The sequence below is a fragment of the Brachyhypopomus gauderio genome, chromosome 15, assembly GCF_052324685.1.
Source record: "Brachyhypopomus gauderio isolate BG-103 chromosome 15, BGAUD_0.2, whole genome shotgun sequence".
Classification (NCBI taxonomy): Eukaryota; Metazoa; Chordata; class Actinopteri; order Gymnotiformes; family Hypopomidae; genus Brachyhypopomus; species Brachyhypopomus gauderio.
Window position 1 is genome coordinate 20,957,080 of NC_135225.1, and position 24,604 is coordinate 20,981,683.

Below are 24,604 nucleotides of genomic sequence, written 5' to 3' on the forward strand. Positions count from 1 at the left end.
TAGCGTTATTTCCCAAGTAGATAGCTTATTGGGGAAAACGCTGTCGTGTCAATGTGATGTCGAGGGCCCTTGGATACCGCCCCCTGGATACCGCACCTTGGATACCGCCCCATAGAATTGTAGTCAGCTAGCGAAAGCAACAAGCGTGTACTGATCAGAGTCTCTGGCACTGATACATCTACACATTCAGCTAGAGAGCGAATTAGAGAGGTCTGGTACAGCGGCCCTGCAGGGAGGTGTTACGGCCGACGGGACTTTACATTCATGCGGGTTAAGGAAAGCACGGAGTCCTGAGATAGCGGGCTAACGAGCTAGCGGGCCGGCGGGCTAACGAGCTAACGGGCTAGCGGGCTCGGTGGGGCGGCTGCTGCTAGCGGCGGACGCAGGTGAGACGGCGGGACTGTACTGCGTGTGTGATGTGCGGTTGATCGACCGTGTTGGGCGCGTATTAACGTCTGACAGTGTGATGAGATAAAGATGTGAATGGAGAATATGAGCCGGTGCGCTGGGTGTGAGTGTGTGACGGTGTATGGTCCGAGTCTAAGACGGGGTGTGAGTGTGTGACGGTGTAAGGTCCGAGTCTAAGACGGGGTGTGAGTGTGTGACGGTGTAAGGTCCGAGTTTAAGACGGGGTGTGAGTGTGTGACGGTGTATGGTCCGAGTCTAAGACGGGGTGTGAGTGTGTGACGGTGTATGGTCCGAGTCTAAGACGGGGTGTGAGTGTGTGACGGTGTAAGGTCCGAGTCTAAGACGGGCTGTGAGTGTTTGACGGTGTAAGGTCCGAGTTTAAGACGGGGTGTGTGACGGGATGTGAGTGTGTGACGGTGTAAGGTCCGAGTCTAAGACGGGCTGTGAGTGTTTGACGGTGTAAGGTCCGAGTTTAAGACGGGGTGTGAGTGTTTGACGGTGTAAGGTCCGAGTTTAAGACGGGGTGCGAGTGTGTGACGGTGTAAGGTCCGAGTTTAAGACGGGGTGTGTGTGACGGTGTAAGGTCCGAGTCTAAGACGGGGTGTGAGTGTGTGACGGTGTAAGGTCCGAGTCTAAGACGGGGTGTGAGTGTGTGACGGTGTAAGGTCCGAGTTTAAGACGGGGTGTGAGTGTGTGACGGTGTAAGGTCCGAGTTTAAGACGGGGTGTGAGTGTGTGACGGTGTAAGGTCCGAGTCTAAGATGGGGTGTGAGTGTGTGACGGTGTAAGGTCCGAGTTTAAGACGGGGTGTGTGACGGTGTAAGGTCCGAGTTTAAGACGGGGTGTGTGACGGTGTAAGGTCCGAGTTTAAGACGGGGTGTGTGACGGTGTAAGGTCCGAGTTTAAGACGGGGTGTGTGACGGTGTAAGGTCCGAGTTTAAGACGGGGTGTGTGACGGTGTAAGGTCCGAGTTTAAGACGGGGTGTGTGACGGTGTAAGGTCCGAGTTTAAGACGGGGTGTGAGACGGTGTAAGGTCCGAGTTTAAGACGGGGTGTGTGACGGTGTAAGGTCCGAGTTTAAGACGGGGTGTGTGAGTGTGTGACGGTGTAAGGTCCGAGTTTAAGACGGGGTGTGTGTGTGTGTGTGACGGTGTAAGGTCTGAGTTTAAGACGGGGTGTGTGTGTGTGTGTGACGGTGTAAGGTCCGAGTTTAAGACGGGGTGTGTGAGTGTGTGACGGTGTAAGGTCCGAGTTTAAGACGGGGTGTGAGTGTGACGGTGTAAGGTCCGAGTCTAAGACTGGGTGTGAGTGTGTGACGGTGTAAGGTCCGAGTCTAAGACGGGGTGTGAGTGTGTGACGGTGTAAGGTCCGAGTCTAAGACGGGGTGTGAGTGTGTGATGGTGTAAGGTCCGAGTCTAAGACGGGGTGTGCGTGTGTGACGGTGTAAGGTCCGAGTCTAAGACGGGGTGTGAGTGTGTGACGGTGTAAGGTCCGAGTCTAAGGCGGGGTGTGAGTGTTTGTGGGTCGGTAACGCGCGCTGTGCTAACGGCTAACATTCTCGGTACTGTAACATACGCTAGTCTCTTACACCGACATTAGCACACTAGCTTTGTTTTTGGACTATTTAACACAGTTCCTCTAGTCCATAAGGCGTTCATTGACATTTATGTACGTGTGTGTGTGTGTGTTTTATTTTGACTTTCAAGAGAAATATATTTGGTAAAAACGCAATGTACTAATAATTACACTCTTTTAGGAGCTTGCTAGTTGTAGTTTGGTGCACAGGTCCAAGTTTGGGTCTCTACTTGACTGATTAGTTGATTACAGTCATGTTAAGAAATACTTTACAGATTGACAAAAACGGCTGTTTAAGCCATGATTTCCTTTTAACATTAGACTCCTCTCTGAGGTACCAAAGACATAATGCATGACGAAAATACTTATATTAAATAAAACACGTTCTTTAAAATAAAAACACTTTACTACATTACACTGATTTCTCTATGCCTTTAGCTATCTTGAGCAAGGCTACATGAATTCACTTCAGAGCTGGTGTGTTAAGATATGGAACACTGCATATTCGACAAGTACATTTTTTGATAGCTTAAATATATTGTTATTTTTATAGCTATTCTGGTGTTTTATTGACAATTTACTAGGTTTCTCCTTCATGTGATTCCTCCAAAGGAATCTATGTTCACACCTGAAGTGGAGAAACCCCTTGTGAAAATGTGCAGCAACTTGAAAGGGTAGACTTGGAGAGATTGTGACTCTACCTTAAGGGCATGTTCTCAGTCCCAGATGATTACTTCTGCTGTCATGCTTATGAGCAAAGCACATAACCCCAGTGTGCTGCAGGGGGAACGCTCCTTATAGATGGATAATTTGTCACTCATAGTAGCACCAGCTGAACTGAAGTGTATGATGACAAGCTATTGTATGGCCACAACACAGGGCAGGCACACATCAGCTGCATTAAGGACTTATAAATAGATTTGGTGCATGATTTTGTAAATCCCAGTGTTTTTAACTGATATCACTGTTCAGTGAGGGGTTGTTTTAGATATGTCTGTTACTTGTAGCTATATTCATATGAGGAAGTGGTCAAACAGTGTTTGTTTTCCTTTTGAGGAGAAGCTATACTCAGCAAATTCTCAAAGTACTATTCATAATACTCATCGCTGAAGAGTTTCAGTGTTCAACGGATGTTCCAGTGCAAATTCTGTCTCACAGTGATTCCAGCAGAATTTTCAGTGTGAATTCTGTCCACCAGTGTTTATGAGAAGGTTCTGTGGAACAGTCTGGTGGGTATCACTGTTGCATCAGTCAGCCAGCTGTATTTAGTTACCTTTCTAAGAGACGAGGCAAGAGGCCTCTGAAATGTGACCTGATATGCAAGCAGCGTGATCTCTAGTGTCATGATGTGTCTCTTAGGTTTCTCTTGCCTGGATGGCATGAAACAACCTTTTTTTAGTGGTTTGGCTTCTGTTTTTTAAGGCAAATTCGAAGTACGCTATCCTGATTTATGATTAAGAACAAAGTTGTTGTGTTGGTCTCCAGAGTGGACCTATTTTTGGTCTTTCTCTTAATGGATGCTATGATGGACGGTCCTTTTGTTGGTATAGACATGTTCTGCTTCTCTTTAAGTGCTTTGAGAAATGTTTAAGAATGTCATGACTCATGTACATTTAGAACACACAGCGGACTGAAGTGATATGTTTATCTGTATTAAAGTGAATACTGGTACGATGTAGCGCCATAAAGGTTTTGCCATTATGTCATGAGCCCAAAAACAGTGATGCTCACAAGATTAAATAAACACAAATATGAACAGCTGGAAAACACAGCAAGGCCCCTCATTGTCGTTAATCATTAGAAACAAACAAAAATGCTGGAAAACACAGCAAGGCCCCTCATTGCCGTTAATCATTAGAAACAAACAAAAATGCAATCAGTCAGTTTTATGCTGTCATTTATGGCTCAGGCAGATTATTTCTTTGTTTCCATTTAACTCTTGGCTTGACAAAACACACACATTACACTACCCACGTTGGTGGGGAAATGAGCAGACATGCTAGCTATCTGCTATAGTCAATTGCTAAACATTGGAGATACGATACAGTTTTGAAGTGACTTTAGCCCAGGAGCATTAACTGGTTCACTTCACGACTGCCAAGCTCTTTGATTCTACATCTCATATGAATCAAGTTATAGAAAACAATGTGAAAATAAGTAATTGCATTCCTAAATGTTGTTTGCTACTTTTTGGTCGTTTAATGTTCTGAACCAATGTTCAGACATCAGTTATTGTTACTATAATTAGTTTTGTTAAATGTCAACATTTTGCATTGATGTTGCAGGTTCATAATAATTACAGATAAATGATGTTTAATTTCTAAATCATGAAGAATAATGTAGATTATGAAAAATACTGTGATGTGAATTTTAGCTCAAATCGCTCATCCTGAATATGCAGGGAATGATTGACCATAGATATTCGTGGACTCCATCATCTCGTGATTTAAAATACAAAAATCCCATCTTATTCTAGTGCTCTTTAAAATAATGTTTGTTAATTCAGTGTTCAGGTGTGTTGGGTGTTCCCGATGCGTTGGACAGGCCAAATAAATGTTGTGGTCTAAATTATGAACATGGCAATGCAAAGACATCTTTAAAGACAGGCTGGTTGTGTTTGCTTGTTTGGGAGATGTAGGAGAGGCGTGAAGGGAGCCTGCTGTAAGCCCAGTCCGAACAAGCCCGAGCCTGCAGGCGCCCTGCTGTGGTGGCAGCCATGTTGGAAGAGGACATGGAGGTGGCCATCAAGGTGGTGGTTGTGGGTAATGGCGCTGTGGGCAAGTCGAGCATGATTCAGAGATACTGCAAGGGCATCTTCACCAAGGACTACAAAAAGACCATCGGCGTCGACTTCCTGGAAAGACAAATAGTGTAAGTGCACTTGAAATCAATTTATGACCCTAATATTTCACTGGTCAGTAGTTGCTCAGCCTTTAAACAGCAGGGAGTTTGCAGCAGTTGTGTTTTCCTTTCAGCGAAGGACTGATATCAACACCTTCACTTTGCACATGCCAAATGTTTAAGATGCACCACACTTTCAGTCTCAGAATGGCTCCTCTGTCAGTGATTCTTTGAGATTTCAAAAATACTTTGAGGGAGGCAGGTCCACATTAAACTGAAATCAGGGAGATCATTTGACAGGATTGTCAGCATCTACTGAAAGGCAGCAAATACAAGGAACAAATTTGAGACTTGTAATTCAACAATTCCTCAAGGAGCTTAGTTTCTAAAAAGCAGCACAGTATTAAAAAATTAAGTAAGGCTAGCTCTACTGTTTTCATCTGTGTGTGGTGACGGATATGAGTCACTTAAGACACGGGGATGTGGGTTTCTTTATTACACAATGTAGTGTGACGTTCTGCCTATTTCCTGCCGGAGATGTGAAGTACGCACACAACACGTATAGTGCGCACACACCACCTAGAGAGATGATACGTATACTTATATTAGTACAAAGACGAGCTTTATCTGAATTTATAGGAATGTACTCTGGTATTTAGTGTTACGTTTGAAACCATGAATAAGCAAGGGTGTTTCCAGCCACCATGCCTGGGTCGTGAGAATTTTCGATTCACAGCTGAGAGGAATAGAATACATTTATCAGCTGCAGGAAGGTAGTGTGAAAAGTGTTAGAGAAACAAAACACTTCAGAGCATGCCTGTCAAATTTCAGGCAGACGTAATAATTCCTTACTAGTTTGTGCTAACGAATGACTTCTCCCTGCAAAAGGAAAAATCTAATGCAAGTTTTCTGTGCATCTTGGTCAATGTCACCAGTTGGACATTTCTGCAGGTTGCACTTAACGTGTGTTATCTCTATTGATCCAACTTAACGTGTGTTATTTCTGTTGATCCATCTTACCGTGCGTTATCTCTATTGATCCAACTTAACGTATCATGTCTGTTGATCCATCTTAACGTGTGTTATCTCTGTTGATCCATCTTAATGTGTGTCATCTCTGTTGATCCATCTTAATGTGTGTCATCTCTGTTGATCCATCTTAATGTGTTATCTCTGTTGATCCATCTTAACGTGTGTCGTCTCTGTTGATCCATCTTAATGTGTTATCTCTGTTGATCCATCTTAACGTGTGTTATCTCTGTTGATCCATCTTAACGTGTGTTATCTCTGTTGATCCATCTTAACGTGTGTTATCTCTGTTGATCCATCTTAACGTGTGTCATCTCTGTTGATCCATCTTAACGTGTGTCATCTCTGTTGATCCATCTTAACGTGTGTCATCTCTGTTGATCCATCTTAACGTGTGTTATCTCTGTTGATCCATGCCAATTCAGCTCTTGCATTTGCCGTTTCCTGTGTTTCAGGGTAAATGATGAAGACGTGAGGTTGATGTTATGGGACACTGCGGGTCAGGAGGAGTTTGACGCCATCACTAAGGCCTACTACCGAGGTGCAGTTAGGTGGAAGTGTGACCTTTTAACTTCCTGCTGGGGGGAATGTGGTGTATTTAGAGGTGTGACGACATCTTTGCGGTACCTGCAGGCGCACAGGCCTGTGTGCTGGTCTTCTCCACCACGGACAGAGAGTCGTTTGAGGCCATCAGCAGCTGGAGGGAGAAGGTGGAGATGGAGGTTGGAGACATCCCAACGGTCCTTGTGCAGAACAAAATTGACCTCCTGGATGATACAGTGATAAAAAAGTAAGTCTCACGTAAGACCTGTAAGACCTGTGTGGCCAGATGTTGTTTATTTGTATGTGTTCTTATGAAACACTTATATTTGATACTGCAGTGAGGAAGCAGAGGGTCTTGCCAAGAAGCTCAAATTAAGATTTTATCGGGCGTCTGTGAAGGAGGACCTCAATGTAAATGAAGGTACGTAACACTGTGCCAAGAGCAAGGTCAGTTAATGCAGAGGGCTAAAGTGCCCAAATGTTTGTTATGGTTTTTGGAGTAAACCTTGGATAAGGATCGATGCAGAGATATGGTATATTCCTCTAACACCTCAGCAAATAATGACCTTATTCTTCAGGACTTGATTTGGATGGTTTAAAGCAAGGTAAACCCAAATGTATGTAAATGATAGCTAGGAAGCTAAAGGAAGAGGTCTATATTTTGTGGTCTGACAATGTTAGCGTTGATTCATTCACAGAGCACTGAAATTTACACTTCCTCTGTTGTAAAGACGCAAACCAATTAATTCATTTACTGGCCAGATTAATTTACTGTGGGACTGTGGTGTGACTGTAGCTGTGGTGGGAATGTTTGGTAAATGTGACCAGAGTCGTTAGTTACAGTGGAATACATGTGCTTGTGCTGTTTTGTAGTTTTTAAATATTTAGCAGAAAAATACCTGCAGCGGCTCAAGCAAAAGACAGCTGAGGATCCAGAAGTTGTTCACACATCAAGCAATAAAATAGGTGAGTCCTAATTTCTTTGTACAATTCTGCAGTGCTGTTAAAGATGAATTTAACTGCATAGCCATACTGTAAATAATCTTCTTTAAAACGGGAACTCAGATTTATCTGTCAGATTAATTTTACTGTCCCTGTTCTCTGCCCATTATTCCTTGGACACACTATCACACACATTAACATTTAAATACATTTAACAGAGATTAAGTTAAGTTTTGGTTTGTTGGCTAGATATGAACATGTTGCTGTTGGCTAGGTGTATTAACAAAATGTAAAAAAAACTTTTCTTGACGTTTACAAATGACTGCAGTAATGCACTGTTAACACTGTTAATATGATTTCAGGTGTTTTCAACACTACCAGTGGCAACCACCCAAACCAGAACTCCATTGATCTCAATGGCCGTGAGGTCATCAACCTGCGACCAAACAAGCAGAGAACTAAGAAGAATAAAATCCCTTTCGGTAGCTGCAGACTTCTCTAGAACATCTCGTGCTTTGTGGTATGCCTTGACTGCTTTGTTGGGAGAGATGAGCTACAGATGGGGTCCAGGTGACATGGGACATCACAGACACTAATCAGAGTTAGGAGGGCATCGTCTCCATCTAAACATGCTCCATTCAGAGGAGCCCTTTCTACTAGATGAACTTCTAACTGAAGCTAGCTTACCCATGTCCTGTATCATGTTAGGTGTCCTTTATTTCTATGGGTGAGAATAATGTCAAGAGCAATCAGGTGGAACATTGTGGAAATATGCGCTCCCTGCTGGTTGCAAGTGGTTAAAGCAGCCTGGGGGTGGGGGGTCAATACAATCTTAAAGCCGCACATCTTAATTTGTGAAAGTCTGTTTCATTTTACCTGAATCATTGAGATGAAGTCTATTAAGCACCCTTCAGATATTCTGCAGCTGACACAGACAAATGTCAGAGGTTTTGCTGTTTACATTCAGTAAAAGTGCAGTTTGAAATAACAGACCTTTAGATGGTTGCCTTCATTTTTTTTTTAAAGAACTTGATTCAGACTAGACTATGACGTGCAGATTTGTTTAAATTGAGAATTGTGGCTTTAAAATTCAAATTATCAGAAAATATATTTTCTCTCAACATAAAAATATAGCGAGTTACTAAGATTGTGCTTTATTTCATGTGGAACAGAGCAGGGTAACATTCACTAATAATATTAGGCTACTTAAAACTATACATCATTCTTACCATTTGTGCATTTGACTGTTCATCTTTTGTGCAATATGTGTGTATTGATTGAGATATGATTTAGTAACACACAATCTTTCCATATAAATGATTTGTTTATAATGTGGACAAAATAATACGATTTCACTATTTTCAGTCCTTGTTCCTAAAAGTATTTTTGTAAGAGAGAATGTAGTCAGATGAGTTGATCAAATCCATAGCATTAACAGTGCCAAAAAGTTTTTAAAGCTGTATGTACTTGTAAGAAATGTAAATATTGTTGGTAAAATGTTTCAAGAATTATTTTCAGTTTTTAAAAGTTCTCAAATAGTACTAATAATACCTATAAAATACAGCAATCTGCCAATAATAGTGTGCAACTATATGTGACTGAAACGGATTCCGATCACAGCGAATTACTAAATGGACTCCAATGTGATCAGATAAAAAACAAATAACTACTAACATTCCAGTGGACAAAAGAGCAGCTCACCTTGCACCTGGTCATTACCCACAATGAAGAGCTCATAGGTGCCCCATGGCACCATAGCCAATCATATGGATCACAATTTTGGCTATGATCTTTGTGTTCTGCTTTAAAACATTTAGTCCAGAAGCTGCCCACATGGAATAGTTAAGAAATCTGTAATCACCTAAAGTTACTGTAAATGAACACTAATGCATTATGTAAAAATTTAATTGTTGTCAAATGAACTACAAAAGAGTACAGTTGTACACACAAATTCCCATAAATGGGTGTTTCCCTGTCTAGTACACCATACCAGGTGCTCTCAGCACAACCAAACAAGGATTGGTTGTTCTTGATTGCTCGTTCAAGTGTGTTGGGAGCTAAGATGAAACAGAAATGTGCACTGCGTTGGGGGTGAGGGCTGTGTTGGCAAATGCTATTATAAATGATCACCAACATTATCTTTTACTTGACGTTTATCATTTCTGTAACTCATCAAAGCACGAGTGCTTTGATTGTGCCAATGAGATTGAATAGTTTGATGTTCGGTTGTGACCATGTATATTGGAATAATGGATGTTACGGCCCTTGGACCAAAACTGACCTTTTTACAATTTGAGTTTTCAAGAAAAACTGTGACATTCAGCTTGAGTAAATCTGTAAACCCATTATATCCTTCAGTTGGACCATGGTTATATACCAAATGAGTTATGCAATACTGACATTTTAGGAGAAACACCACACATAACTTTTGCCTCCCTCCTGACCAATATCTATCTCTACCCGCCACTACAATTCCAGTCATAAGAGCGGACACTACACCTCCTTCTCCAGCTTCTCCCTGTTCTCCATGCCTCCTACGTTCCCTCCTGGGATCTTCATCAAGGGAGAACCAGCTAAAGTTGTCTGAACCTTTTCCCCATTCTGCCATTTTGTAGTCACTCTGGACAGTTTAGCTGACAGCATGTCCTCCGCTTACAACCGCATTAGTCCAGATGTGTCGGTCAGCACTTCAAATGGCTGATTCTGATGGCATTTATTAGTCGGGATAATTTAAATGATTTAAAAATATGAGAAGGAATTTATTCTCACCTTTAGTGCAACACACATGAAAATCTTTCAACATACAAAACACATTGGTGTGGCTTGTTAGTAATATTTTGATATTTATTCATAACATGCATGCCTTCTGTTTCGTTAAAGTGTGAATGTGGATCCATGGTACTTAGCCACAGTGGCCAGCAACATGTTTACAATTGTGATCTGCTTTCTACCTTGCTCTCTTTGTGTTTTGTAATTCTGCATATCATATCATTTATGGGCTTTTGCTATTAAAAATCATGCCTACACTACAATGAAATTAAGGCACTTTATGTCAGAAAAATCACTTTGACAGAATATACATTGAAATATTCAGTATATCTGCTATTATGATTGCTAATAGTGGTTATACATGATTCTCATGTAGTTGTGATGCCTTCACTGTATTTAATGCTTTGTTTCAAATGAATGCTGGCAAAACTTCTTGCACCAACTGTTGTCTGAATGTCAGTAGTCTACTGCGATGTCATTTAAGAGACTTTTTGTGATGACTCATTTATTTTGATGTCTTATCTAATGTGTCTCCCAGCATCACATCTGTTGCCTTGATCCCATCTCACTCTGTTGTTAGATTGTACTCATTTTACAATAAAAGATTTATTTTAACTGTTTAATAATGTGAAATTGTGTTTCTTACATCAAACTTAAAGTACAAGCAATAACAAAGTTCAAGTTTTTTGACAAATTGTTCAAGTTAACACTTTCTATAATTGTGGTTAATAGTGGTAGTGATAATAGTAAATAATAGTGAATAAATAATAAAATTGGTTACCAAATAATTTCAAAGTAAATAGTGCTCAATATTGAGTCACTGCATAAATTACACTTAGGCCACTTAACTGTGATACTGTGTTCTATTTCCTTGATCATTAGTGTATAGAAGTAAAGACAAACAGGAACGTTCCCTTAATGTAAACCATCAGATATACAAATGCCTACTGAGCCGTATTTAAACAGTACCATTTCCTACATTCACAACGTGCTGCTCCTTGGTTACAGTGGCCCGTTTGGGTTTCATGCTGTGACAACAGGCCAAACGCACATATGAGGAATTTCACTGGCGCTGCAGAGCGCGCGCGGTCTAATTAGAGCGCGTGTGGCACACGTCACGTGTTATTCTTCAAAAACAATGCTTTGTAATTAAATATTTTTATGTATTTGCAACTTTCCCCCCCATTTTTTTGCATCGTGATAAACATTTAAAAACATTTTTTCAGATAGGAAATGTAAATCAAATACCGTATCTAGTTATGATGACCGATCAGGCATAAAGGCCGTTAAGTGCACTGGCGTCTTCATGAAACCAGTGTTATGAAATATAGGGATAGTGTGCAGGCTATGGTCAGTTAAGTGAAGACTGATATAATACACACCCCAAAACACTGCTGCCTTTATTTACCATTGGCACTAGCATTATTGGGTTCGTCAACCTTCTGGTGATCCATGATTCTGATAGTTCGTTCTGCGTTTCCCATGTTCCGTATCAAGGTCTCAAGTCGCCGCTTGATCTTCTTCTGATCTTCCAGCGCGCAGCTTATTACGACGTTCTGGAACGTCTGGTCGAGGGGCGCGTGGGGCGCGTCGGTGACGCACGCGGCGTGCAGCGCCTGCAGCCTGCTCCTCGCGCCCTCCACGTGCTCCAGCACTCTGGCCACCACCTCGTCGATGATGGCCGTGGCCTCCCTCAACGCATCTTCTTGCTGCGGGTTTCGGATGGTGTCTACTGAGACCTGCACAGTTAGAGTCCTGCTCATGAGCCTGTTAGCAGTAAGATTCAGTTCTTCTCTTTCTCCTGGAAAAAAAACCCAGTGCGTGTTTTAATCTTGTAATCATGAACATTGCGCTCTTTTGAGAATTCACTTGGATTTTGCAGACATTACCGTCACATATGTTTCGTATTTCCTGGCTGTTCTGAATTGACTGGATCATTTCTAGTAAGCAGTCTTTCTCCTGCTCCATGGCTGTTGCTGCCTCTCGTAGTGCCTCCACCCTGAAACACACCATGTTCACCTTTGACTGTTTACTACCCGTACACAATAAGTGAGGACACTAATCAATAACTCCTGAAAATGATTTGTACACGATTTATGCAATAATAATATATTGCAATTGAGTTACAATTTCAAGTGAACTGAGATTAATGGATCAGATGCTCGCAGTGATCACCCAGGATATGGAGTCACAAAAACATCGCTTGTGGACTATTATATATTTTCATTAAAATATAAATACATGGTAAATAATGCTTAAGATGACATTTTCCTTGTTTACAATAGTAAAAGCAATCTACACCAGTTTATTAGTTAACCTAGCAATATATATAACCTATATGAGACTTCGTTAAAAGTAAAGTGAAGTCTAAAGCAGGGTCAGTATTAGTGTCCCCAGCAAACGCACCTTGTGCAGCTTCTATTTCCAGCTGCACCGAGCGACCACGTCGCCGCAGCTGTCGGTCTTTTACACGCCAACGACTACAGCTCAATCACGATATAAGCCGCACTAACGCCACGGCGAAACCTACTCACCCGTCCTTTAGGAAAACGCCCGTACGGCTTGTGGTGCCGTACGAGCTGTAGTTGACCGTCACACGGACGTGGTGTCTAACCTACCTCATTTCTATTTGATCTAGACTCTCCAGAAGTCGCAAAGATCGATCCGCCATTGAAATCGTCCTGCTAAATTTCCCTCCTTTCCCGGCGTCGTTCATTTTCGCGTTAATTTTCGCCTGGGCCATTGCGTGTACCGAACCAGTTGCGCTGGTGAGTTAGCAAGTACACGTTCTAGTGGTTTCCTCGAAGTACAACGTCCTCCAGTAACAACTCCAAACATGGGTTGGAACTTCCCAGGGGCAATACTCCTTGCCCTCTGGGAAGAGCAGAAACGTGTTAGGGACAGGGTGGGCTTAGGAAGACGGACTTCACTGTAACAACCAGATGTTATTGTGTATGAGCTAGAAAGTAACGCCCAAAGAAAGTAACGTCATTTAGCTCTCTTTATTTAAAGTTCAGAATACATTCACGAAAAAGAAACTTATACTCTTACACGATGACTGCCAGAACATTTTCTTTTCTTTTCTTTCCTCTTTGCAGCCTCTTCTGATCAAAACTCCTCCAGACTTCTTTTCAAAGCTTCTTCAATTTCTATGAACATAAGGAGAAATTAATCAACAGTGTGGTGAAATAAGTACAGATGCAGGCAGTTAACTGAACATGTAAAATAAATGTATATTACTGTATATTACAATTTGTATATCCAAGAGCATTAAACATTGTTGAGCTATTTCCCTAAATTAGTCTGACATACCATGTAGACGCTGTGGTATAAAGGTTCCAGTTCATTTCCAAGCATCTTTTACAAATGCATTTAAAACGCATGGCCCACGTTTACGATAACATTACAGGATAGGGATATTTGCAACCATTTTAAAAAGGTGCTAATCTAGAGTAGGTGTTACGAATGTACCTGGAACAAGGCATGCAAATTCTTTTCCACTACCAATTACCTACAGGACATACTGATATATACCAATCACAGTGCACTGGGGAGGTATGAATCAACTCCTCCCCACCCCAACCACTAAATACACAGGTACTTGGAATTTCAAACCTATTTACAAATGTATAATGCACACACACACACACACACACACACACACACACACACACACACACACACACACACAAGCATTCATGGATATGTATAGGATGGGATGGATACAGTATTGTTATACAGTACCACCAGCAGTAGTAGTGGTTGATGTTATGGTTGGACAAGGTTGGACTGAAAGACACAATCAGTAGAGTTTGGGATCTACCACACCAAGCAGGACTTGAGATGCAAACTGTGCAAAGATGCCCATGAGATCATCCAGCACATAACAGCAGGATACCAGATGCTAGCAGGTAGCGTGTACATGGATGTTCTAACCAAGTGTCTGGCACAATATACGGAAACATCTGTGCTGAGTTTGGGTCGGACGTTTTGAGGTCAAACTAGGAAACACATCCGAAGGTGCTGGAGAATTGTGCAGGACTTCCATATACAGACTGACAAAACTGTAATGGATAACTCCCCGGATATAGTAATGATGGACAAACAGCAGTAGAGGGTAATAGTGATAGATATAGCAATTCCACGTGAACATCAGAAACCACATGACGGCTAGAGGCTGTGACCCCCAGACTGAGAGAATGATTCCAGCAGATCCTGGGAATAAAATCTGAAGAGTGCAGTCCTGGAAACATAAGAAACTGGAGGAGGAGAATTATATATATATTGTTTCCAGAGAAACAAGACGTTTGGACAGGGGTTCTTCATCACCTGTGCAATGCTTCTGAATTTTATACATGTACACACACACACACACACACACACACAAACTCTTACTGTAAAGCAGTCTGATATTTTTTATCTGCATAATGACAGGACACGCAGACAGAAAGCCCTCACATCACACCATGTAGGCTTCAAAAGTGTTTATTACCCTTGCCTCTTTCCCCATAAGAACCCACAGTGAGTTTACCAAAGTTATTGAACATACCCACTCGGACCAGATTTCATGCATGCAAAGCTGGTGAAAAGAAACAGCCGATTAATGAATGCAAAGGAAAACATTTCGATACGATGTGCCAGCTGGGTAAACTGCAAACGTACAGTGAGTCCCCGCTTAACGACGGGTCTAGTTAACGACGGACCGGAGTTACGACCAACTGTGGCAGCAGAGTGGGGTGTTGTGGGGTGTTGTGTACGATAAGCGGAGGCAGTGCAGCCTCCACCGCAGCCCATCTCGGCAACGCAATCACTCTTTCTCACGCTGTACGCACGAGAACATTTAGTGTTTTCTATACCGTATTTACGATCAAAGCGAATCTAAATCTAGGGTCACACTTAATGACAAAAACTGCTTTACAACGGACTTTTCAGTCTCTAACCTCGTCGTTAAGCGGGGACTCACTGTAGTTACCCTGACCCACCTTGATCAAACTCTGTTAGCTTTCTTGACTCCTCTACGCTCAAAGCCAAAGCCAGTTTCATCTCCTCATCAATGTCATCTAAGGAAAACAAAATCTTTTGGTTTTATAGTCAACATGCATATTAAAGCTAAACAGCTCAAAGAAAAAATGACAAGAAACAGCAGATTCTTGAAAACTTGTCAAATTCACTTTGGGTACCTTTACAGTCCTTAGGGTTTTCTACAGTAACATCAGTGCTTGAAGTGACGACACTCTTCACATCCTGAAACTCCTCCGCTAGAAAGAGGCAAATGAGTAAACCTTCTTAGTAATTCATAATCTCTACATGCAAGACTCCCATTGTGAGACAGCTGAGAAATGTCTGGAGCCATCTATTCAAATATTCTCCTTCTCTGTAGTGCCAGAAAGGGAATGGCTTAGAATGCCAAAACTTCCCCAACGTGACTCACACAAGGTGCCGTTAACTAAATACTGACTGCCATGTTTAGTTAGCAAACACTACATTACCAAATACTATACATCCAACTGTATTAAAGACCTCACTCAAACTTCATTGAGCCACTCTGCCAAATAATGGCTCCCTTGTATGCTTCTATTAATAAAACTGCTGCTTCCAGAGCAGATACAGGTAGAAAAAACCCATTTTATAAACTGATAAATAAGCCTCACCTTTCGTGGCCACTGAGATTTCCTCTGTGGGGGTTTCTTCCTTGCTCCCTCTAGAAGACACACAGGGCTCCTGTAAGCAGTGCAGGGCATGGTAGTGCGAATGAAAACTGGGCACATCCCCGTGGCTCTCCGAACACGACGCACAGACCACATCGAAGCTCTTGTCCTTCCCCCGGGCCTCATGCTTCAGGTAGATGTGCGTTTTCATCTCCGCGTAAGAGCCAGCCACCGCCGCGCATCGGCGACAGACGTACGTGCACGCGCCTTCGCCCGCCAGCCGCTTCATGCACTGCGTGAACAAGGACTTCCGTTCCTCGTCGGTTCCTTGCGAGCCCATGCAGGCGCAGAGCCACGGAGCGCTCCTGCTGGTTGTCGGGACCTCCGCCGCGCTCTCCGGGGCTGCGGAAGCCCCGTTCTCGGCCTGGTCCAAGCGGTAGTAATCCCCGCTGTGCAGGCTACTGTAGTGCTCCTGGAAGTCGCGCTCAGAGTCGTAGGGCATGCTGTCACACAGGCCGCAGAAGTAGCGTAGGAGCAGGCGGCCACCGTGCTCGTTGGCGCAGTGCCGTCGAAGGGTAGACTCCTTGAAGAACTTCTGCGGGCAGTGGCCGCAGGCAAACCTCTGGAAGCTGTGGGCGCTCACGTCGCCACAGTGCGCGCGCACCGCCGCCTCGGACTCAAACAGGTCCTCGCACATCCTGCACAGCCATCGTCGCTCGCTCGCACGAGGCGCGGAAGGGGCCACGGCGCTGGAGCGGGGCTTCTGCGCAGGTCGGGACGAGGTCGTCTCCGCGGTATCTTCTCTTTCTTGATAGTAAGTGTGGCCTCGGTGGGACACGCCGACATGGGCCAGGATGTCCTCCATGCGGGGCATCTCCACTTTGCACAGGCGGCAGTGGAAGAGGAAGTTGGACAGGTGAGCGCCACCGTGAAACCTGCTCATGTGCAAACGGGCGATGGACGACTCGCCCATCAGCTTGCCACAGATGGCGCACTTGTGAAAGATCTGATTGGCCGCCAGAAGGTGCTTGCTGGCCTGCTCCTCCTCCACGTAGCGCAGGCCACACTCGCAGAACCAGGCGAGTTTCACAGCCCCGTCATCTGCGCGAGAACCTGAGCTGGAGAGCCTCCGCCGTTTGGCGCGGGACCCGAGGCGGTCGGCCTTCTCTCCTTCGTCTCCGCGAGCTTCGGCTTTGGCACATTTGAAGGGGTGGCGCCTTCTGCTTTCGCAGTAGCTGCTGTAATGCAGAAGCGCTAGCTCCACGCTGCCGACGGCCTCCACCGTGTGCTGCGTCTGCTCTCCGTGCTCCTCCATCAGCCGTTGGCGGAGGAAGATTTTGGTGCAGGAGGTGCAGCGACCCGAAACCGCCATCTGTTTCATAACCTGAGCTACACTCTGGTTGGCTTCAGCGATGGCACAACCCTGCCTGCAGTGCACGCTGGGAGGGTAGAAACACAACAGCGTCAAGCATGATGCAAGTATTAGCGCAAAAAATTTGAAAATAAATTTCTAAATAAAATTGTGATTCCACTGTCATTACTATTTTTAAATGAAATTTCAAAATACATTATGGTACTTCAGGTAAACGTTCAGGTAAACTTACTTGAAGTGGGCCTTTGCTTCCATGTGTGAGGTAAGCACCTTTGAGCAAGTTGAGCATTTCACACTGAATGCAACATCTTTACATAAAGCAATTAAACGGTTCTTTGCGTATTGTGGAACCGGTATGGGCACGGGCGGCGAAGTCACCACTGTTTGGAAAACGGTAACAATTATTCAAAAAAAAAAAAAAAAAACACTAGAAATTTTTATATTCACTCTATCGACTTGAGCATGGAGGTTTTACACAATGTATGCAGTAAGTGAAGCAGCAGCTTTTAGCGAGCGCAGCACTGACACTAACCGCCTAGAGAGATGGACCGAGTGAAGTGGTTCTTGGCAGCCATGTGCTGAAGACACTCGTCTCTAATGTTGAAGAGGAGGTAGCAGGCAGGGCAAGCAAAGCACACGATTAGCTGGCCGGTCTGAGAGCTGACGTGGCCGTCGGGGTTGGACGAGGACAACTGTGGCGGCAAACAAACACAACGCTTTTAGGTCATGACGTCTTGTGCAAAGCTCTACAAAAGACATACTTTACAGCTCGACACATTAGGCCCTAATTGGGGTGGGCGATCCCATCTGGTGTGGCTATAGGTTCTCTGTCAAGCACTTTAGATTCCACTTGTTCAAGCAGTTGTGCTCAGTCGTCAAACAAGTGGTCGGCTGTATCGGACGTGTTCCTGCTGGGCTGGAAGGGGAACTGTCTGCCACACCTGCCCTTTGTGAAAAGTATATGAGACCCCTACTGTACAGGAAGAGGAGGAGCCACGGTCCACCCCAAAATAATACTCATTTAAACAATATGCTTTACATAAAATATCAAATTGTCGCTACTGTATACCAGGCAGGAAATACTACGATCAGATTTGTTACTGGCCGCATGATGGTAGTCCTTGCTCTAAACACGTTACATAAAAGAAAAATCATACATGCATGCTTTAGCCCCACCGTTTTCCTCCAAAAATGTTTCACAAGCCGTATTCTGCCAAATACATCTACTCACATTTAGTGGTCCGCTTCACCTGAGCTTTACTGAAACGCTCCAACAAACAATCAAGTTTTCCCCCTTCATTTGATCAGTTATTAGTGATTATGGTGCAAAGTTTTTCTCTGCTACTGAAGTGAGGCATATATCAGGCATAGACTGGCTAGTTGACATAATTACATATTTTCATTTGCATTGATGCGATGTATACAGTATATGTGATTTTACAGTATATGTGATGACTAATAATTTAGTCATTATTGACACTATATCGTTGCATATCATTACATCACAAATATGCACACAAACAACTGGGCTTCCTAAAATGTTTAGCTAAGTGGTCAACTGCATTGGTACCAAATGTATCATTTTGGCTGCATGGATATGTAGTGTACAATAATGAACTAATAAATGGCTACAGATGAAAGTCCTACAGATGAGTGCAAAAATGTTGTTGCTCATAATGAAGTTGGTGGATTGTCCTCATAATCTAACTGCGTAGAAATTCAGGCAGCATTATCGCAGCACACTAGTATGTTTTAAATGCTCGAGAATATGCTGAACACAAGGTAAACTGAGCAGCTACCAAGGAACTATGTACTAAAAGTCATCTTTTAGATTCTTCATGAGCCCTTTTTAGCTAGCCCAAAGTGCGAGATACCCCGTCGCTGCAGAAGCAAAAGTCCAGGGGGTGGAGCTGATCTAGATCCAACTCCTCCCACCGTGGTGTTTTCATTGGTCTGAAGTAATTGCACTACGCAGGAGGAGTTGTATCAGATCAGCCATTCCAAATCACTATTTCCGTCCTTAATTACTATTCTTATTTACTCACTTGCCGTTCATTTGTAAACAATCATGAATGTGAAAGTTCATAACAAACCAATTTTCATCTTGCTAATGCTAGTAACTAGTTTCCTTTGGCGATTATACTAAATCTGACTGTTTCTGTTTGCACGAACAACCACTGTTAAGTTTATCTAATCTAGGTGTCTAAGTGACATTAAAAACTGATGTTAGAAGACGAGCGGTTAGCTAAACAGAATACAGATGTATTAAATACTTATGTATGTTGTGTTCTTCATATTGGACATAAACTGTTAAATTAATTAGTGTTTACTGTTACTTATAATTTGTAATGGTTGTGTTGTTCGGTACCGCATGGACACTTCGAGGGGGATTATTCAGTAGTGCGTGCATGTAGCGGCCATGATCCTCATTAACCAGTTCACTGAAAAACTTCACAACAACTAATAAAATGCTATTTATATTTTTCCATCCATCTATAGATGCATATCACGGTTTTGAAAAAAGGACAGACGCTTTCGGTTGTGCAGTGCACTACATGTTGTAGTAAATACCACTGTCCATTCTGCGCACCTGAAGTGTACCGTCCTAACAAAAAAAGTAATTTTTATTAAAGGTAAAAAAAAAAATATGAAATGGTACATATTTAAGAAATGTACTGTATTTTATCATGTTAGCAATCACAGATCATTATTCCTGTCCACTTTTACGTTTTCTTGTAAACTTAAAAAAATGTGTATTGTTATTTAAATAACATTTAAAGAACATTTTGATCTTTAAACGGTAAAAGTCTTAAGGGTGAATTTATTGGATTTATATTTCCTGGTCGGAAAACGTAAGCGACACGTAGGAGGAGTTGGATTAGATACAGCTCCGCCCGCCCCCTGGACCGACCAAAAGAAACTATGGACGATGGGAGGAGTTGGATCTAGATCTAGCTCCACCCCCTGGACTTTTGCTTCTGCAGCGACGGGTACTTGCAAAGTGCTCAAATGTTTTTCTCTGTAGTGTCAGAGAATGTATGTTTTTCCATAGATGGATATTCAAATGTTTTTAAACTTATGTGGTCATACTGGTAATAAAACAATGACTACCACAATGACAATGACTACCACATTCACAATATGTTGTTTCACTTATTTGGAATGAAAATCTAGCACCGTCAGATAATGTTCCTGATCTACACCACATGCTATTCCCACGCTAGCTAACTTTCTATATATGCAAAATAATCAGCACCGCAGTGGCACACCAAACACAACACAAAAGCAACAGAATATACCTCCACACTACCACTAGAGGGCGCTAATAAGCGCTGTCATATACCCAGGGCATTTCTTTAGTGTAGTTAAATGGTGTGGTCTCTCTCATGGTTGTCAAATTCAGAACTCATTTAGTTCTTGATGGTATGTGTTATGTATTTCCATAAATTTTACATTAGTAAATGTGCCTTATCAATATAATACATAATATGGACAATATTTATCCAATTTGCATTCATACAAAATGTGTATACTAGACCTGCACACACACAGAGAATTTCATAACCCTTTGTTTTATTGATGTATAATGTAGCGTGTTCCACATTTTCTTTGGGGGCTGAACCCCCTTAGGATAAAATCCTAGAATTGATCCTGGTTAATGAGAATTAAAATGAAATGGAAAAACCTTTGAATCCAGGTGCATCTTCCAGGCCTCTTTGGTGTCAAAGTGCTTGCCACAGGCCACGCAGGCATAAACACAAGCAGGGCTGCCCTTAAGGGTGATGGTGGGATCACATGGTGAGTGGTCAAATCTACAAAGTCAGAACATATCCCAAAACTGAGATCAACGTTGCATGCACTGAGAACATCCGAGTGTTTCTGATGGTACACTACATTCATGTGACCTGCAGTCTTAGACTGCCAAAACTACACAAAAGGGCTTTATGAAAATATCAACATTGTAGACTGTAGTATATATTTCTGGTCTTGTAAGTCAAATCTAAGCCCATATAACCTACAAGGCACATGCCAAATCACATACTGATGCAGGACTCCAACGCTGACCTTTTAAGGTGACCCTCGAGAAGAGGAACATTATCATAGACTCTGCAACAGTTAATCACAGGGCAGGTTTGAGGACGGGGTCTGAATGAGGGACTGGGGACAGATCTTCGCCTCCAGCTTGAGTCTGTGTTGATGATGCCAGGTTTTAATCCTGGGTGAAATGAAAATAAAATCCATTGTCATGATGTCACAAGAAGCTATTATGCTAGACTACATAATTCAGTTTAGCCACAGTGATACAGAAACTCAATGTACAAAAACTCAGTTTAGTCTGCATTGACTGTGAGGTAAAATCAACCTGGCATTTTCAGCCAGATGTCCACACAGCGCCTGGCGTCATTACTGTCCACACTGCTGCTGCGCCTGTCTGCCAATTCTTGCCGTCCGTGAGCTTGCAGTGAGATCATCTTTTCCTGACGAACAAACACAAGCATGACATTTTCAAAATGAAATGATCAGTAAGGGTAGATGGAATAGAAAAAAATATCAATGACAGCGAGGAAGAACAAACCTTGAAGGCTTTGCACTTTTCTGCCCTCTCTTGTTTCTCCACTGCAACCTTCCGTGCCAGTCTGTCCAAGGTAGAAACTGCCTGTGCTTTCTGTTTGTCAACAAGATCCTCAATCTAGCCATTTAATTTAAAGTGTGAAAAGTAAATAAAAGTGTAGTATTAACACACATGCAATTCATGTATGCAATATATTTTTTATACATGGTACTGCTCTTTGGGTGATCACTGATCCGCAAGACACAGGATATTCACCGTAGAAACACCTGCACCCTCCTCTCCATCACTCACGAGGTCTATGCACTCCAGGACTGGTCTGAGAAGACCCTCCTGAAACACAAGGACAGAGCTCAGGTGTGCAGCTCTCCAGTGTAAACCACACACTAAAATATCTTATTATATTTTAACTCCACTCACAGATACAAACTCAACGTCGTCCTCCTCGGCATCTTCAGTGGCTGTAGTAGACATAGCTAGCTGGCCACCTGCTGGGTTTGAGATCTGTGAAGTAATCAAGAGTGTTGGATCACCACGTTACAACTCACTGTACAGCTTTATAACCATTTTAAAATGCACTGTAAAGTTATGCTAAGACTCTCCATTTAACTGAAATTCAGCACGGCATGTAAACTTAGTTCATTTTTTAAATAACATGTGTGTTATCAATATGAATAATCTTGTTTTACTGGATAAGGAGAAGTTTATTTAAACTGACTAAGACACTCTGGTCGCTCCACAACACGGGTGTCTGAGCTGACTAGCCGAGGCTAGCTCGCTGTATCTGTGGCTAGTTGGCAAGGTGATATGAACCAACACAAGTGCATAAACCCCTCTCACTTTTAACGGCGTCCCTCCATCAAACGGTCAATTCTCACGCTGAGAAAACAGCAGTATCTCCGTCGGTTGACAAAGAACACGCCTGTAAAGAGTAAATTGGGTCAGGACGTTGCTAAAAAAAATAGATACCCGCTTGTTTTGGAGATTTGTGAAGCAAGCACCGATAAAACGAAATCTGAGGCAGTTTTCAAAGTAAAAGTCGATCCTGCAAACTTGGTCGTAAGTCTGTTTTTGTTTTGGTGAGTGAAACTGACTAATTTAAAGCAAGATACTGTACTAGTAAATGTAGCTGAAATCAATCATGTTTCCAAGGACATTGTATGTAGAGTTTCTTTCAGGTTGAGTAGCCAGAAACAGTGTTAGTATATTAATTTAAAGAAGGATGTGGAGGGCCACAGCAATGAACCCTTATAATACACTTTAAACTTGATTTAGCTCATGACCAAGATCATGATTCCTGTTATGGGTACAGTGAACAGTCAGTTGCACGTCAGTAAAAGCAGCACAATCCACAAAAGCGAACGAGAACAGCGTGGAACATATAATACTATTTACAGAAATTATATATTAATTGCAGTAATTTGCAGAAAAATTAAACATTGGACTCTCTAGGATTATTTTCTAAATATTATTCTCCTAGAGGTGGGAAAATTCCAGAGTGCTTTTTATTATTCACAACTGAAAAACAGCAATTTAGGAAAACAGAATGAATCACAGTTCATTCATTAAGTGATTATATGAGCGAATTATTTTCTCAACACTTTGCAGTGTCTTACTTTTATAGCTAAGAACCCCAAATATGTAATAACAGCAGTATCATTCAATAATTCAGAATCACTGCAAATTCATTAGACTATGCCATGAATGACGATATTATGCTGCTTTAGATATTTGTTCATGTGTTGAAACCACACAATAAACACACTTGCTAACAAAATTGTCACTATTTTTTTATGTAAGTATGGCGCATTTAGTTTGCAATTACAAAATGTCCGTCTGTTACCACATGTGTTTGTGGCTTTCAGACCACTACTAACCAGATATGTTCTTGATTGACCATTCTTAATACATCAGTTGCTCTGACTTGGTAATTACAGAAGGTTTTTATAGTTGTTGTTTTGTTATTGCAGGTGTCACACTCATATGAGTGTATCAAGCACAATAATATTACTGTGGCCTTGTTTAAAACATTCTCCCTGCTCGATTTCTTGCTTCCAAAAATATTCACCCAAAATTATTCCTGCGGTCTAAAACCGTTTATTTGAAGGTCGTCAACACTATGAGATGAGCTAAATTAGAAATAAAACATTATACATTTAGACTTTTATTCTTGATTGACATATCAACAAGACTATCAGGTAAAAAAATAGAAAGAAAGAAAGATACCCCAAGCAGTTTTGGGGGTTTCCAATTGGGCAGCTCATTTGTCCTGAAAAAGACACGTATTACTGACGTTGTGACATCCATGATTTCATGTACGTGTGTGATGTCTGTGCAGAACGGATACCTTTAAATATCCTCCTCTCCGCAGCCCTGCTGAGCTCAGATGCAGATGCCCGCTCCCCCTGCCTGAGCTGTAAAGAGGGGCTCCTGCTGAGTCATGGCTTGTTGTTGCCTTACATTATTGAAACCAACAGACCTCCAGATAGCCTGAATATAAGGAACGCAAGTGAACCAATTCTCCCGTCGGCATGCAGTCTTAGCCTATAGATAAGGGACCCATTTTTTACAGGTGGGGCTGCCCTACATCGTGATGATTGCTGCGGCTTTTTTGGTCTTATTAAGACCTCTAAGTATTCAGTGTGTGCTGCTGTTATTATTGCTTCTGCTTGGGACTGTCGCCACAATTCTGTTTCTCTGTTGCTGGCATCGGAAGCTTCGCAATGAGAAAATTCCCATAAAATCAGTGCTTACAAGGCGATCACGGAGTCGCGGTGAGTAAATGCCTGACTGGCTTGAATCCAAAGCCTAGCGTGCTGTTTTCCTCTGTTGTAGCCCATTTCCGTAGATTTGATGGTACAATAACAATATCATTTGGATGTCCGTTGGTATGTTGGCGTCCCATATG

The 24,604-nt window shown here is 42.4% G+C and overlaps 4 protein-coding genes across 19 annotated transcripts in view; 2 read left to right on the plus strand and 2 right to left on the minus strand.

Moving 5' to 3' along the window:
* The first annotated feature begins 68 nt into the window (after positions 1-68).
* On the plus strand, positions 69-9,599 carry rab23 (RAB23, member RAS oncogene family). Of its 2 annotated transcripts, none has more exons than XM_076974394.1 (7): positions 69-386; positions 4,615-4,853; positions 6,308-6,393; positions 6,486-6,642; positions 6,734-6,816; positions 7,269-7,361; positions 7,700-9,599. In XM_076974394.1, exons 2-7 carry the CDS (start codon positions 4,699-4,701, stop codon positions 7,837-7,839), a joined length of 714 nt encoding a protein of 237 aa, XP_076830509.1. In that variant the 5' UTR covers positions 69-386; positions 4,615-4,698; the 3' UTR covers positions 7,840-9,599. The 2 variants fall into 2 exon arrangements, with proteins under 2 accessions (XP_076830509.1, XP_076830508.1); XM_076974393.1 differs by having other exon boundaries at positions 70-386; positions 4,621-4,853.
* A 523-nt stretch (positions 9,600-10,122) lies between these two features.
* bag2 (BCL2 associated athanogene 2) lies at positions 10,123-12,948 on the minus strand. Its single transcript, XM_076974395.1, has 3 exons — positions 12,725-12,948; positions 11,996-12,105; positions 10,123-11,907 (listed from the first exon to the last, which is right to left on the minus strand). The coding sequence occupies exons 1-3, from the start codon at positions 12,847-12,849 to the stop codon at positions 11,507-11,509; spliced, it is 636 nt and encodes a 211-aa protein (XP_076830510.1). The 5' UTR covers positions 12,850-12,948; the 3' UTR covers positions 10,123-11,506.
* Positions 12,949-13,089: 141 nt separating this feature from the next.
* Positions 13,090-22,730, minus strand: znf451 (zinc finger protein 451). Of its 2 annotated transcripts, XM_076974391.1 has the most exons (14): positions 22,537-22,730; positions 22,117-22,200; positions 21,955-22,029; positions 21,703-21,816; positions 21,490-21,604; positions 21,192-21,342; positions 20,812-20,938; positions 17,659-17,818; positions 17,359-17,506; positions 15,758-17,193; positions 15,287-15,364; positions 15,089-15,166; positions 14,656-14,685; positions 13,090-13,255 (listed from the first exon to the last, which is right to left on the minus strand). In XM_076974391.1, exons 2-13 carry the CDS (start codon positions 22,168-22,170, stop codon positions 14,672-14,674), a joined length of 2,550 nt encoding a protein of 849 aa, XP_076830506.1. In that variant the 5' UTR covers positions 22,171-22,200; positions 22,537-22,730; the 3' UTR covers positions 13,090-13,255; positions 14,656-14,671. The 2 variants fall into 2 exon arrangements, with proteins under 2 accessions (XP_076830506.1, XP_076830505.1); XM_076974390.1 differs by lacking the exon at positions 14,656-14,685 and having other exon boundaries at positions 22,537-22,729.
* Positions 22,731-24,134: 1,404 nt separating this feature from the next.
* dst (dystonin) overlaps positions 24,135-24,604 on the plus strand; it is a 115,172-nt gene continuing 114,702 nt past the window's right edge. For 7 of the 14 annotated variants that reach the window (XM_076974201.1, XM_076974204.1, XM_076974205.1 and 4 more), the window contains exon 1: positions 24,138-24,470. In XM_076974201.1, coding sequence (XP_076830316.1) covers positions 24,290-24,470 — 181 coding nt within the window. In that variant the 5' untranslated portion in view covers positions 24,138-24,289. Of the gene's footprint in view, positions 24,471-24,604 lie in introns of all 14 variants that reach the window. The other 7 variants (XM_076974206.1, XM_076974207.1, XM_076974217.1 and 4 more) reach the window with 4 other exon arrangements.